Raw genomic sequence first — 16,515 nt, 5'->3', positions numbered from 1 at the left:
AGTCTTGTTTATTATCGTTAAGAACTAACTAGTTCCTAAAAAATCTACAATTCAATACTTTTTGATTTTCACAGTTTTTGTCTAATCCATAAGGTAAAATAGCACTTGTTGATATCACGTGCCTCATAAGTATATCAAACCCAAAAATAGTATATAGGTCTTTTGATTCTATTCTTTTAATTTGATAGTCGTAAAATATATCAGCATGTTTGTGGAAAATTTTCATTGAATTAGCTGATACAAAATTATTCAGACTAGTCTCTGATTTGCAATCAGCAATCTAAAAGACTTAAAAGGAAAATAAGAAAATTTTTGTCTACCATATTTCATCAGCCATTTTAAATTTGTTAAAAGTCATTTTTTATCTAAAATTAGTGACCCAAAGAACCATGCAATGCAATTTTCTTCAAATTTTGAATATTAGAAAATCTTTGACCGTCATCTTGGGTCGGCCATTTTGAGTTTTTTGTAAAGTATTTTTATTCATAAATAGCGACTTAACAAGACTCTTATTGTAAAGTTTTAATTAGGTTTAAAAAAAATTAAGTCCTGCATATTAGATTGGCCATGTTGGATTTTTTTTAAATAATTTTTTTATTGTGATCCATGATCAAAAAACTTTAAATTTCGCTGTTCTTCTCAAATTTAACATAAAAAATTTTTCAGTTTGCGATTTTCGTTTAGCCGTATTGAATTTCTTGAAAACAACGTTTTTTATTGTTATTAGTGATGAAAAACATATTACAGTCATTATCAAATTTAAAAGAAATAAAATTATTTTGCTATCTTGGATCGGCCGTATTGTAATTGTGAAAAAATCTTTTACTTTGTAATAAGTGACACAAAGAACTAAAGTATTCATAATTTTAAGACAATCGTGCGTGTACTTTATTTTTTTAAACTATTTTTGTTTTTTAATGAAATCACTTTTCATGGTTATGCAAAAACTATAATTGTTAACTGCAACAAACTGTACTTAGATTTATTTTTTCTCTGTGTACAATCATAGTATCAAAGTATCAATGAAACAAAAAAAAAAAATTAAATTAAAATCTGTTTTTTACTGCAAGATTCATTATAACTAAAGAAAAAATGATTTTATCTTAATCATAGTATGTGAATAAAAGTCTGATATTATTATGTGTAAATTACGCATTATTTTACACTTAGAAATAATCCGTTGTCGAATGTCCAACATGTTACGATAAATCCTTTGATACCAGCAAAAAGTCAGGTTCTGAGGCATATATGTATACGTACATAAAATACAGCATAATATTTATTATACAACAATAACATAAGTCTGTGTTTATGTTTGTACAAAAAAATTTGAATGTTTTATTTTTCCTACTAGATTTTCTTACAGTTTGTTAGTTTTAAGTTCTGTGGTCCTGTTTATATTATATTATGGATGTTTTCATTGTGTTTAGTATGAAGGTCACTGTAACAACACTAAACGATGAAATATTTATTCTTGATATCAATGAAGATTTAGAATTGGAAAATTTCAAAGCTCTTTGTGAGAGTGAGAGTGGTATTCCTGCTCATGAAATTTTGATTCTTTTTAATGGACAACCTTTATTGGATCTTGATGTGACGATTGGTCAGTATAAAATTTGTGATGGAGATGCAGTTATTTTACAGCGTATTCATCTTAATGCAAAGGAAGAGACTAGTTCTTCTAAAAATGGTAAGTTGTTGAAACATTTATGTATCATAGATTATTTAAAATATAAAAATTGTTAAAGCTTGTAACGTTGTACCCGGTCAGCTTGGCACACGCACACAACTACCCCAAGTATAATACTACGAATACAGCTGTGCAGTTCCGGCTTCTCTGGTACGACCGCCCGCCGTACCCCAGAGCCGTAGCTTAAAGTGCCCCTCATAGCTGTGGATTTTTCAAATTAATAAACAATGCTACTAGCTCACCCTCGACAAGCCACTAAAATTTTCCCAAGGAGCCACTACAATACTCCTGAAAAGCCACTTCTCACAAACCCTGGAGCCACTAACCACGAATCCGCAGCCACTACCCGCTTTGTTCAAACAGGGCACGAAGAGTGCCTTGCGATCCTAGTCTCTGCTAGCCACGTGTCTCGTAGCCACTAACTCCCTGCCCCAGGAAATTACTAGCTTGGAGCCGTAAACGCGTCTCCCTGACTGTCTCACGTACCACCTTGTGCATACTATAACCACTGCCTATACGGAAAAACTGTTCTCACTCCCTTGCTCACGATTTTTCGATTCCTGGGGGCTTTTAGTGCTCGATATTGGCTCCGGCTCAGTCTCCTTGTAACCCTTGCAGCTACCGATCACATGTAGCCAGCCAAGACCCAATAACCCGTTTCCCTCTTTCGATCGCGTTCGCCAAGTAGAAGATCCAAAACTGTGCAACAAAATTCGAGCCTATTACTGACTAGCCCAGCTACTTCTCTCTGCTCGATACCTTGGGAAGTCCCTACCGAAAACCCTTGACCGATTGCCTACGCTCAATCAACGATTGTTGATTGGTTAATTACGTACCAGTGCCCTCTTTTATTTATTTAATCATCTCTTAACTCTTATTAGTATAATGATTTGACCAGCAGATCGTACCGGCGCTTCCACCAGCCTGGTCCTCGTGTTTTAGACCGTTCCACTCCCTCAAGGGTGAAGGTGCTGTCACGAGAAATCTACCCGCCAGCAACCAATAAGCTACACGTTTCGATGCGTGTGCTTGGTGCTGTGACTCCGTCATAAGTTTGTCTCAAAGCGCAAAAAACTATATACACATAAGTAATCCAAACAAAATATCTTTATTTGAACTAGTGCATCAAAATCATAGTCGCAGAATCAAGATAATGGATCTTTTATAAATGAAAAAATGTAAAAAAATTTTTTTTCTGCCTACGATCTAACTTTTGTATCTAAAAAGTAATTAATAACATTCTTAGGTATCTGGAAAGCTTATAAAATATCCGAAAATCATTAAAAACTTACTTGTCACACTTATTTGAAACAATAGAAAACCATAAAAATATAAGACTTTATTTTTGCAATAACTTTTACAGTATTTACTACATGGTAGATCGATTTCAGAAAGTATGTTTTAAGAATTACACCTCAAAGAATAATTTTAGTCAACGATAAATAACTCCAAACCTACTGTATAAAATTTTACAAAAATGTTTTGTCTTTTAAAAAAGTATACATCTATAATGTAAAATTTACAACCTCTGGATATAGGGCGTCCCGAAGTTCTTGCACAAAAATAAAATCTGAAATCTCTCTACTGGCCGTCATCTCTGCTACCTGGACTCTACTGTAAGAAGTCCCACTGGCAGCCCTCTCGGGTGAATGAGTTGGTTACTCAAGTTGCTGAACTCGATATAGGATATTTATATTACTAAAATGCATTTAATATCGCTGTTCCGCGAGTTTAAAATAAACCACCTTAGGACTTCCACGTTTTTTACAATCAGTTCAGTTTTGCTAATCGTTTATATAGTTATCTCTGAAACTTAACTTTCCATAACTTAATACCCGTCTTATTCTCAAACTGTCATATATTACGAGCTTATTATTATTTTTTTTTATATTATTTACAAAAAAAATTAGGACCCTGAGTCTACTGTCTTAAATAAAAATTTATTCTACTTTACTCTGTTACTGTTCGCAGTGCGTTCGATGTCGTCTCATAAGTGACATATTCCTGAAATCTCATGTTTCCCAATAACCCAACCCTAACTTACTATCTACCTAATTACTTCAAATTCTTACTCCTGACTTATGTCTTCTCTCCTCCTCGCATTTCTTTCGGCTTTTTTCAGTGTCCTGGCTGATTTTGCGCCAAGTTATGATCAATTAATAATAACAGGAGTTTTGAACATTAACTTGGACTAAAACGATGATGCAACAAAATTTTTTCCTGATAACCTAGCTGAATTTTCATATTATCTTGTACTTTCCTTACCGACTCATCATGTTTTTTGGCGTGATCCACATTCGCACATTTGGATCGATGTATTTCTTGTCAGCGACCAGTATCGAATGATGGATTAAGAGAATACGCAATTTGAAGTCGATTAATAAAAATGAGCTTAATCAGAAACTTCGTGATCGCCTTAATCAGCTTGAAGATAGATTGCTGACTGTCACTTGCACTCAAAATATAGATAACTTGGTATCTTTGATCACCTGCTGTATCCATGTAGTTTTCAATAAACTTGCACCTGTTCGTAAAATTAAGCTGACAACGAGGCATAAGCTACGGATCACTGCGGAAATTTGAATGCAAATGTGGGAAAGAGGCAGGGCTAACAAGAACAAGAAAACCGGGAGCATGGATTGCGTGGAGGACTTTAAAAGGTTGAGGAGGTTAAGGGCTGCCGTGTCAAATGCAATAAGTATGGTCAAGAATCCTTATGTCTCTGATGCCATTAGAAATGTATCTGACTCTAAATCTAAGAGGGTGGCTTTCCAAAAACGGGACCTATCGTCGTCAACTATGCCCTCTCTACTAGAGATTTTTCAGCCCCGAGATCTGATCAGAGTTTACAATTGTAGTGCTCCTATTTAGTCAGTGAAGTCGTTGATCAATAATACTGCCTCAGTTAATCCAATGAAACTGGTAATTAATTTTTAGCATGCAAAAAAAGGGTTATTGGTTATTGGCTATTCCGCACTGATACGCTCTAGCTAGGTCTCCTGAGACATACATGGTACTTTCCTGATGACGATAAGTATGGCTGCACAAGCACTTACACCTATCCTGGTACGTTTTTTTAATGTGTGTATTGATTAGGACTATTTTTCTGGCTCATGTAGAACTGCGTTGTTGATGCCAATGGCGAAGAGCAAAAAAATAGTAACACCTAGTGATACGCGACTGATAGCGCTGCCTCCATCATTGATAAAGCCGTTCAACAGAATCCTTCACCAGAAGATGGTATTGAGAATCATAAATTACTTGATCCATTCTAGACGAGATGTTGATGTGGGCACAGTACCCAAACTGCACTCCTTAAAGTCTTGAGCAATGCTCGACTGGCCATAGATAAGATAATGATTACCATTCTCAAGCTCTTCGGTTTTTCCGAGGCCTTTGACTTGGTGCCACATATCAAACTATTGGAAAAACTACATACTTTTGGGATCGGTCAGAGCGCAGTCCAGCTGCTGGTGTCCTACCTTGAGGACAGAAAACAAGCAGTTGGAAGGAATGTATGTGTGCTCTCTGAGTTCATGACCATCACTAAGGGGGTGCTACAAGGGAGTGTACTTGGCTCAGTGTTATTTTCTTTGTACATAAACGATCTCTACCTCTTACTACGATATAGTAAACATGTGAATTATGCCGATGATGTCCAGATCTATCGGCATTGCTTTCTAAAGGACTTGAACTTGAGCATTTGGAAAGACACGCAGGACGCTACAGCAGTGTCCACATTGGCCGTCAACAATGGACTCATACTTACTGTGCCAACGGCAAAAGCCATCATAATTAGCAGCCAGCAGTATGTCACTAGAATTAATTATATAACAGCATAATGCCTATCAAAGTCCAAAATAAACCGACATCGTATGTAAGTGAAGTTAAGAATCTGAGTCGTCATAAATTCGGTTTTAGACTAGACTAGACAGTTGAATGGGGTGTTACAGTGGGTGCAGTATGTCCTCTTCTCCCTTCGATTTTACAGGCGTTCATTGTCTCTCTCTCTCTCTCTCTCTGCGCAAAAGTCTAATTTCCCCGCATTTTGACTAAGTTTGTGTAGTGTATCAGACTCTAGATAATAAAAAGAATCTTAAACTTCAAAGGGCATTGAACGCTTGTGTTCACTTAGTAGTTGGTAACATCCCACAAATGGGACATGCCACGCCTCATAGATTACAACTGGGATGACTGTCTGTTCAAAGGTACGGTCTGTTGCTTATCGGGATACAAGCATTCAGTGCTATAAAATTTGCCAACCCGGGATATTTGGTGAGAACCCTTAGTCTGAATATGCTTATCATGGGTGAGTGAAGACTTCTTAGAGGAGAAGTCCGTCTTATATTCATATCAACCCATAGAACACAGACTTATAAAGAACCCTTTCAAATACAAACTGCATATCTTCTTAACACACTGGAGTTCATAGAATTTGAGGACCATGTATAAACATTTAAGTGCAAATTATATGACAAGCTTTTACGATTGGAACAAGAGAAATGAAAAAGGAAGGGATTTAAGAATGGATTAATGTCAATTGATTTTCCTAAGGTCATAGTAATATTTCTTAGTACTGGACTATTATTGTATGTTCCCTTTCACCTGACTGAAATTTATGTGCATAGCACATTACGATATGGAATCTCTGCCTTTACTGGGGCACTTGCTGAGTCTTAGTCGTTTGCATTTGGCTTTAAGTATTGTCTTTTCATGTTATACTGCCTCCATGCTGTGTCTTAAAACTTAATAAATCTAAAATCTAAGTACTACACACTCAGCCTTAGTCAATTCGGGCAATAATGCTGTGATTTACTTGTAGCATGTTAAAGTAGGATTTTATCCAATTTATATACCCTATCAAGCTAGTCAAATAGTTCTACGAAACTTATATCGTGTGACCTAACATATAATGTCTCAGATTCCAAAACACTCATACAACTTGTAAACAATAATATGAAATAACTGTGACACATACATTACAGATGGTGTTCATCTCCTACCGTTTTAAATTCATGTGTACATGCATTGGGCCTGATCGAGTTGTAACCCTAGGCTTTTTGAATAAATCAAACCATTAAACTCTCTCTCTCTCTCTCTCTCTCTCTCTGTCTCTCTGTTTCTTTCTGTCTATGTTCTGTTAAAATTTCAGCTCTAGATGTTGTATAGAACGCGAGTTATTGAATTTTTTAAAAAAGGCTCAAAACGGCATTTTTTTGCGATTGGCAAAAAAACGGATTAACTGATTTGGACCCAACGTGGCTCATTTTGTTTGTGTAAAATTTTTGCATCTTTTTCACCAAATATTTTTTTATGTGCGATTCTTTAGTTTTCTTCTAGCCGTAAAAAACATGTTTTGGTCATTTTTGAAATTTTTTGGGGCCTTGGATGAGATTTGTTAATGTTAATTTCTGTATCAGTTTGTAACCATGCATGGAAACTACTACCTTGTTTCATTTCAAGCTACTCACGATTCTCGAAATTAAAAAACTGATCAGAATAGCTAACACATGTGTATTCTGTATTTTGTACGTACACTTCTATTTTATTATTACATCATATTATTTAAACCATTTTGTATTGATTAGTTTTTGCCATATGTGTGTGAAGCCTTAAGCATAAATAAATCGTATTTGAATTAAATTTTCTCTCTCTCTCTCTCTATCTCTCTCTCTCTCTCTCTCTCTCTGTGTTTTTCTCTCTATAATCTAGCACGTTTACTCTATATTCTAATTTGCAATACGTGTATTCTGGCGCCACTGCTGGGTTTGACCTGTTTATCTGTCGCATTTAGCTCTTTCTTTCTTTCTATCTCGCATTCCTTGAGATGAAGTCTTCTTGCGTAGTTCATCTACATTGTTCTTCTCAATGGACCTTCTGTTCCTATCTTACGGCTCTTAAAACTCCTATTTTCTCATCTCCGCTGAAAACACTTTCTCTAAACCATATAGTTACCTTAACACTTTTACTTTATCTCTTGACGCCAGAATAAAAGAAAAGAAAACTCTCTGGCATTGGGCCGATTACACTTGAGCCCATCTGATTAAAAATGTTGTAGTTGAGCCCATTATAACGATCTTTTCTGCATAGCACTTGAGCCCAGATGATTGTTACAGTTGAGCCCGTTGAAACGTAATATTATCTATTTCATAGATACTCGTTTTACATCAGGGCCGTTAATAAGATTGATGTTTACCTACATGTGTACATATATGAATATACAATCAAAGTTATATAGAGAATAAATAGTTACGCACCTTAGTCGAATCACAGAACGAATGCGCGACCAAATTACCATTGTTCGTAAATAAAATCAGTTGCGTATTGACGTCGCGTGAATAAACATCGTATTGTGTCTATCATGTCGTTGATTACAATGCTAAGTAGTAAAGGGAAGCCACTGTTAGTGTTTAATAAGTTTAAATTTAAAAAAGCACGCCTACTTAAATCCGAATAGAAGTGGCGATGCACAAAAAACTTTTGTAAAATGGCAATACTCACAGATGTTACCGGTGAAAGACTTCTAAAAACATCGGGATTGCATGATCACGAGCCCGACAAAAATCTCCATGTGCAATTCCTTTCGAATTCGTTCAAAAGAAAATCGTGTGATGATATTTCTACGAGGCCTACGAAAATTCTTCGATCTGCGATTCGAGGTAAAACAGTGCCTGATTCCATTAAAGAGCCGTTAGAGCCAGTGGATTTACAAAATATTAAGTATAATATGTGACGAAGTCGACGGTCGCTTTTGCCGACTTTACCAAAAAATTTACAAGAAGTACTCACTGCATTGGACAAAAAAAATTGGAAAACTGTCGATGGAGAAAACTTCGTATTAGTCAATGATTGGAATTCCAATATTGTTATATTTTCATGTGTAGAAAATTTACAACTATTGTGTAAAGCGAAAAAATTATACATGGATGGGACATTCAAGTACGCTGCGAAGTTTTTCCTGCAATTGTTCACAATACACGTCATCTCGCACGGCAAATACATTCCGGTAGTGTTTTGTCTATTACCAGACAAAGAAGAGTGCACGTATGAGACCACTTTTAATCACATCATCAAGAAGTGCAAGGATCTTCAGTTGGAATTTGATCCCTTACGCATTGTCGTGGATTTAGAAGTTAGTATACATAATGCTGCTCGAAACGTATGGCTCGCAGTGACTATAGAAGGATGCCGATTTCACGTCACGCAATCATGGACAAGAAAAATCCAGACTCTTGGTAAATTGTGTATTAAAATAAATAAGGCCAAATATTGCATTAGCGGCTCCAATTTGTAATAAATTTAATAATCTGCAGGTCTCTCGACTATATACCGTGATGAAAAATCGGAGGCGGGGTTTTGGCTACGTTGGTGTTTTGGTCTACCGTTTCTCGATCCACACGAAGTCGAGACAGCTTTTATTGATGTTTTGATGACTCGTGCTTCGGAAGTATTAGTTCGAGAGATTGACACTTTCCTCATATATTTAGCAGAAACATATTTAGAAGCATCCGCGTTGTATCCTCCCAAATTATGGGCATCTACGAACATTACCACAGAACGAACTACAAATGCACTCGCATTTTAATGACATGTTTTACAACGAACATCCAAATATTTTTCTCTTTTCCGATACTTTACTAGAGCTTCAAGAAGAAAATATAATTAAAGTTCGAAATTCTGATCTTCCTGAACGTCGTACAGCTAGTGCGAGCGAGATTCTTCCCTACGCTAGATTAGCATTAGCAAGAGAAGAATATAATAAAGGAAAAATGGATTTGTTCACTTTTGTGAAGAGCGTTTCTCCTTATTACAGAAGTAATGTGTAATGTTGACAGTGAGCAAATATATTTATCGACGTATAACATTCATTTTGTTGTGAACATATACGTATATATATTTGACAAATGACATGTAACTGTATTACAGTATTAAAAGTATTTTTTAAAGGTAAATTGTAGCTAGTTATAAATGTGGGTACCCAAATAAATAGATGATTTTATTTTTAATGTTTACTTACATTATTACACACCAAATTCATCCAGATACTTTCATCTTTTGGTGGGCTCAACTGCAACTTATTTTGTCGATTAGTTGAGCTCAACTGCCACTTTTTTCTGTCATTCTTATCAGTAGATGGGCTCAAGTGCATAGCGCCCCTGGCATTTACCTCAGCTGTCATAATTACTTATGTACTCTCTCTTTCGATTTATCTTATTCGTACGCTATTGGTTAGGTATTCGTACACACTTTTCTTGATACACGTTACTTTGGTTACTGCATTTTCGCTGTCACACGTGTGCACATGTATTAATCCTTCTCACTCTCATCTGCGTATGCATATCTTTTTTCTTACTCTCTTGACCACGAAAATGCTACTGAATCTAAAATCTGGTAAATTTAAAAAATTTTTTTAAATCTTTGATAAAATAGCTGAATTTTTTCGCTCTTCTTTCTTCCAAGCAGCATCGTAGGACTTGTAATGTTTTCCCGTTTTTTTTTCTCATACATGCACAAATAGTTATACAGTCATACCAGTGCGCTATACTGATAGGATCAAACACACATTACATTATGTGTCACATACATATCCATATAACTAACGTTCTTTTTTCCAGGTGGCCGCTAAGGACTTGCTAATAGATATAGGCAAATCGTAACGAGATAGCTTTAGCTAGATCATCACGTACCCAACGAAAATATTTTTGAACTAGACAGAGCATGAGTTCAGCGCGTTCAGTATCACTCTTAATGTGCACAAGAGCTGCTCATACCTAACCTTACTCACTTATATAACCCTGTGAGTAATACTCATCTCACAGAACCGCTACTCAGACCAGTCTCAATATCTTTTTGCCAACTGTATTATTACTGAGCATGAAATTCCTAGAAAAATATAACATACTTTAGTACCATAAATTTACAACATAGCTTTTCCAACTTTTCTTCATAAATACATGAAATGATTGGATTTTGTACAAATCTTTATAACTCCTAGAAACGAAAGCAACTTTCTTTTTGAAACCTCGAATTTTAACCTACTTTGTTGAGACTTGTGACTCACTTTGATAGAAGTATCCTTTTATTTCAATGCTTGGTTTAAGATAAAATCTCTAATACTCGTATGCTTCAACGACATACTGTTCAAAAACATTTTTATAACAATAAATAATCATCTCTTATATGCAAAAAATGAGTAGGTAGTGGAAAATGCACCAAAATATCTCAGTATAAATCATTAGTTAGGATAAAAACATTGTCTTAAAAAAAAATTTTTCATTACAACTTCCCGATTCCAGAGCAGTCCTTTTTTGATTCTTAGTAACTACTTCGTATAACAAATTGTTTTTAATTGATATCATAAATTGCATAGTTATATTCATTATTGGAAGTTACAAACACTGGAAATTGTAAAAATAAATAAGCATAAAAAAATGAAGATCCTTTTATCCGAAAAGCCATGTACATTATTATGTATTTTACCATATTTAATATAGTGTATATTAATTACTTGATTGTGAACCAGTTGAAATTGAAGATGTACATTAAAACTTTCACAAGCATAAAAGGTATTTTCATGTGAAGTTGAGAAATATCGAAAGTACGCATTGCTTTCATGTAATTGCAGAAACACTTCTCATCTTTATTTATATCATTATTAACCCACAAATATAAAAAATACATAGTAGTATGCTGTGGCACGTTAGCCGGGGATTGCGATTAACATGTGTGTTTTACATTTTTACTGAATATATTTTTACGTTACTTGTATTCGGGACGGGATTCGGTTGTTTACGGTCGTGTGTGACGTCAACTACAGCAACCTGTATTCTAGTGTAGGTAACAATGTGTAATAGATTTTTCTTTAGCTTTATTGCAAACAGTTGCAAACACCCTTTTACTCTAGGCCACAACCTGTGGCAGTTATAATTGACATTGCCCAAGAATACTCTAATATAACTTCCTTAATTAAGTATAGTATATTTTCTAATTTCATGAATAGCCACTTAAGTTACAATACGGACGTAGCACACCACAAAGGCGAAGGCCTGGCGTCGCACAGTGGGATCAACTGATATTTTTCGTTTCAAAACTATGTAAATGTCAAGATTGCGTCTAAAAAGTGACTTTTTTGTCAAAATCAAGCATAATTCTAAAAAAAAAAATTATTTTCTTCAGAAAGTTTTCAGACGTGTTAGTGTTGTGGCTGGAAGTGATAAATAACTACTCAATGACATAAAAAAAAATTAACCTATATACTTATGTGGTATTTGGAAATTTTTTTCGTGTTTTGAAAATTCTTTTTTGTTCTTTTCTCAATATTATTGTTATATGCAGCGATAGATGAAACAGGGCACAGTTATATGGCTTATAGCTTTAGTTACTAAGCCTTGAAACGGAGGTACACTTATTTGCTTATTACACCGAGCGCCAAAATAGGTAAGTGTATTAAACTTAAGCAAAGTGCATTACCATATTTGATTTATCTGGTCCACGGATTCCGAACACACTTATTCTATTGATACTCATGATTTACGTGTTCGGGGCTTACTGTTGTGAACTCTAGTCTACTGTCTGTATTGCACATACTTATGGCAAAATTTTAGGATACGTGCCAAGTAGATTTTGAGAACTCTCAAAAGGTTTTGTTTTATCAAACGTAAGAAGAAAGAAGTATTCCTGTAGGACAATCATGTAATGTGTGTGCTAATTAAAAGAGTTTTTATCGTGGACATAAGTGATAAGTAAAAATCAGCAAGTAAGTTTTGTGTATTTTCTTGGTGCTCGTATCATACTGTTGCTGCCGATAGGTTCAACAATTATTCAAAATATTGTAGGAAACTTAACAATTCACATTTATTGCATAGAGAGTGAACGTTTTTATCAGTCTATTAAATTCAGAAAAGTATATTTATTCTTTGATTTTCCTAATGCTAAGAGTTATAGAGATACAATTACAAGTAAAAAAGAACCTTAACTACGACGTTATCCTGGTAAAACATCAATTGTAATGACAATTAGTCTCGTCATAACCTTACTTGTGCACATTTGGGCTTACGGAAACGTATATAACTCAAATAAATATAAGTATACTTCAAATATTTGCAGTTTAACGACTAAATTACCATATCTTATTCGATTCCATTAGTATTTCTTACACATCGATACTTTGTGAATGAGAAAAAATATGCGCTAAACAGAATCGCTGTTGAATGTGTTTATAGATTTTCATTTTAGTGATTACGATTTGTACTTTGTGTGACTTTGCACTGAAAATGTTTGAGCTTACGTTGATATTAGCTGCAGTATGTACTATTTATATGTTAGAAATTTTTACTTTTGTTGATTTAAGTCAAAGCTGCATGTTGGGTGATAATTTGCGTAAATTAATAAATTTTTACTTTTATTCTATTTTATTCTGTTATATTTCATTCCCAATGATAAAATTTTAAGACTTTTTACAGGGTCATACTCAACGAGAGTTGTCGCCCAACAAAGCTGACTGTGTACTTCGTGGCTTTTGGAAGTGTCAAGTGACAACCGAAGCGAGCCATGATGCTTTAACACATGAAGTCAGCAAGTACCGGCCCCATAGCAAGTAAGACGAAGAAGTTTTAACCAAAACTTCGTGCAAAGTGCATGTCTTTGCGCGGCGTTTTAGTCAGTAGCCCGCTGCCGCTCATCAAGTGCAGACGTTAATAACTAATATAAAAAGATTAACCAGACGTTCCGTCTTTTCTCTGTTTCCTTTTATATGTATACAAGTAACGTAAAATAAAGTGACACAAAACTAATTAGAAAAAGATATTAAATTATTATAAAATAAATAATTATAAATCCAACGGAAAGAGAAAGTACAAGTCATCTGAATTGGTCATCCGAATTAATAATTAGTGGAAAGAAAGGTAAGTTAACCTGGATATTATATTCAACACTCTACTTCTTCCTTCCTTTTTTTTTTAAACAAACAAATAGTTGGACTATCTGCTGTCCCACAGCCTGTAAAGGAGCGTGAGACTGTAATCCACAGTTTTTGGTTTGAAGCTGAAAACAAACTTAAATGACATTAAACGTTATTTAACACTGCATGTCATCGAAACATCTTGGGACTCCTTATATCGATGTTGAGCCCTTATAGAAAAATTGTATTTTTTAAAATTTAAATGATCTATTAATAATTATATTAATCAACAGTTTGATGTGTGTTTTAACGAAAAAAATTGCAAATGCTCAATAAAAATGCTTTAAGAAATAAAATGAATCAGGACAAAATTTATTGCAATCACTTTTAATTATATAACGGAAGGTAACATCTCGTGCCTATAAAATGAAACTTAAATGTTCATGAATAGTTTGAGGAAATTCAGTATATCATTTAAATTTTTTGATCCACCGACTACTTCATTTCAATGATTTATTGAACAGCTATTTTCACGTGATGAAATGAGTTTATGAACGAAGCTGGTTATTAGAAAAACTAAGCAAGCACAACTTTATTTCGATGACATGCGTATAGTGTGGGAAAAATAAATGTAAGAATAAGATAATATTACGATAAAGATTTTTAGTTGAAACTGTGTTCTCTTAATTTGCATTTAATTAATATTGTTATTAAAGTAAAAAAATGAAAATTGATTATTAATTAACGTACACAGAAGTGAGATAGTCTGTAAATTAGTTGGTATATTAACTTTATATGATATACTGAATAGGCGTTCACAATTGCTGTTTTTTTACCTATATGAAATCACTGTCTTTTATTTCGTATACGTCAATGATTGTAGAGTAACTTTCAAATTTCCCTCACAAATAGAATGCCAAGCTACCCAACTAACCAAAAAAGTATACAGAAAAAAGTTTCAAAAGGACGTCCCCCTGCAGCGAAAAAGGGTACTGGTAAAGGAGGACGACCACGTATTGAAAAAGAAAAGGCCAGTTCGAGAACCTTATATAGGCGAGCCTACGAAGTGTTAGATTGTGTCAAATATAATATCGAATTGTTGAAATTAGCAGTAAAGTTATGCCAAATTCATCTTGCTAAGAATGATATTCATGAAGAAATGAGTAGAACAGATTGCTATATGGAAGAGATGGAAGTTGAAGATCATACTGTACAGCCAAGTACTGAAATGGCTTAAAACAGGCGTTCTCCTAAATCGGCTCTTGCGTTTTACAGTGAACATGATTTTAGTAAGAAGTCTTATGTAGCTCTAGTCAGGGTTTTACGTGTCAGAAAATGTAATTTTTACCCTTCTAACTCTATGATACAAAAAAAAATGAAAAATTGCCTCGTATTACCCTATGCTGTACATACAGAAGTTGAAACTCGCGTTTCTCTCCAGAATGTTTTAAATAAAACAACAACAACAATGCAACAACTATGTTCTGCAGTAGCAATTTCTTGGAGCAAACAGGACTTACAACACTTGCAGCTAACTGTGACACTTGGGTTTGATAGCTCTGCTGGTCATTGTAACCCACAGCAAGGCTATACCGATTTAAACGTAATTAATTAAAATCCTCTGCAATCTTTGTTTGTTTCTAGTATGCTTCTTGTTCAACTACAAAGCAGATCTAATGGTAAGCAAATTGACTGTTTATCGTTTGTATCGTTTTCACTGTGAAAAATGTGTCATAAAAAATTTCATGATTTAACGAAGACCTTATTTAGAGTAATTTTAGTTGGGAATATAAATATTTCTACACAAATAGTAAATTTTATATTATCGATAATATTTGCGTGAACCATGCTAAAAATTTTATACGAAAACAATTTCTTGGGTCTTCAAAACTATACTCATGTCATAATATCTGCCTTATCACTTTGTCATTAGATCTCTTCGATTATATGTTTTATACTATTCTAAGTGAGGTCAACGTCTAATCATCGGGCGTCCTTAATACATTATGGTGCTTGGTCAATAAAAACCGCTGTCTCAGCACAAAATTTAGGAATTATCGTAGAGATTATTTTGGTAATATAAATACTAAATTATTTTGTTACAGCTAATTGCACATGGAAGAATCCGATTCCACAGAGTTATAGATTCTGTAGACCAGTACAAATTGCATTAGAGAAGGAAACGCTGCAGTCCATACATACAGATAAAGATACATATAATCGTTTAAACTGTGAAATATCCACACTTACATATGCATTTCAGTTAGATAATGGACAAGAAGCAGAAGTGTCATTTAAAGTTTTTGTTACATTACTAGACGGAAAATGTGTCAACGCAATCGTAGAAAACAAAGCTACATGGAGATCCAATATTTGCTTTTGCACTAATTCTTAATTCGATAAAGATGTATCAACCGATTTTTATCCCATTGATGAATCATTTATGGAGCTTGGCCTTGGTCTTCTACATGCTGAAATATAAGCTTTTGAGAATCTTACCCACATATCATACAGAGTTCCTTTGCAAACATAGACGATTAATGCTAATATTCGAGGTAAAATGTAAATTAAAAAACTCTTCTTTTTGCTTGTCCGTAGCACATGCAGTGACTGTATTTAATGTTTATCTTTCGTGTGTAACTAAATACGAGATATTACTTTCTAATGAAAATTGCAAGACGTAATTGTAATAGTTAGGCCACGTTATCGCACCGGAAATTTCAAGAAAAAAATTTTACTTTTTTCAGACCTTACACAGCAGAGCTTATTACTTTTTTCAAGTGACGCAATACAACTTTTAATTTTAAATAAAAATCCAAACAATTAGACGAGTTTGTCACTCAGTTGCATTTGATGTGTCCTTGAGGTTGTACTTTTAAAATTTGACCAATCGTTTGAATGTAAATAACTATCATTTACTAATAGA

At 34.3% G+C, this 16,515-nt stretch overlaps 1 protein-coding gene across 6 annotated transcripts in view; it reads left to right on the top strand.

The window, feature by feature from the left end:
• The window catches only part of rngo (DNA damage inducible 1 homolog rngo), a 237,730-nt gene that overhangs the window by 52,435 nt on the left and 168,780 nt on the right, over positions 1-16,515 (top strand). For 5 of the 6 annotated variants that reach the window (XM_089593750.1, XM_089593748.1, XM_089593749.1 and 2 more), the window contains exon 2: positions 1,431-1,690. In XM_089593750.1, coding sequence (XP_089449876.1) covers positions 1,432-1,690 — 259 coding nt within the window. In that variant the 5' untranslated portion in view covers position 1,431. The remainder of the gene's footprint in view (positions 1-1,430; positions 1,691-16,515) is intronic. The other variant, XM_089593751.1, reaches the window with a different exon arrangement.

Source organism: Copidosoma floridanum, unplaced genomic scaffold, assembly GCF_036245765.1.
Source record: "Copidosoma floridanum isolate Cflo_tuat_1 unplaced genomic scaffold, Cflo_Japanese_pri ptg000020l, whole genome shotgun sequence".
NCBI lineage: Eukaryota > Metazoa > Arthropoda > Insecta > Hymenoptera > Encyrtidae > Copidosoma > Copidosoma floridanum.
Note: the sequence above shows the minus strand (reverse complement) of the source record. Positions and strands in the feature narration are given on the sequence as shown.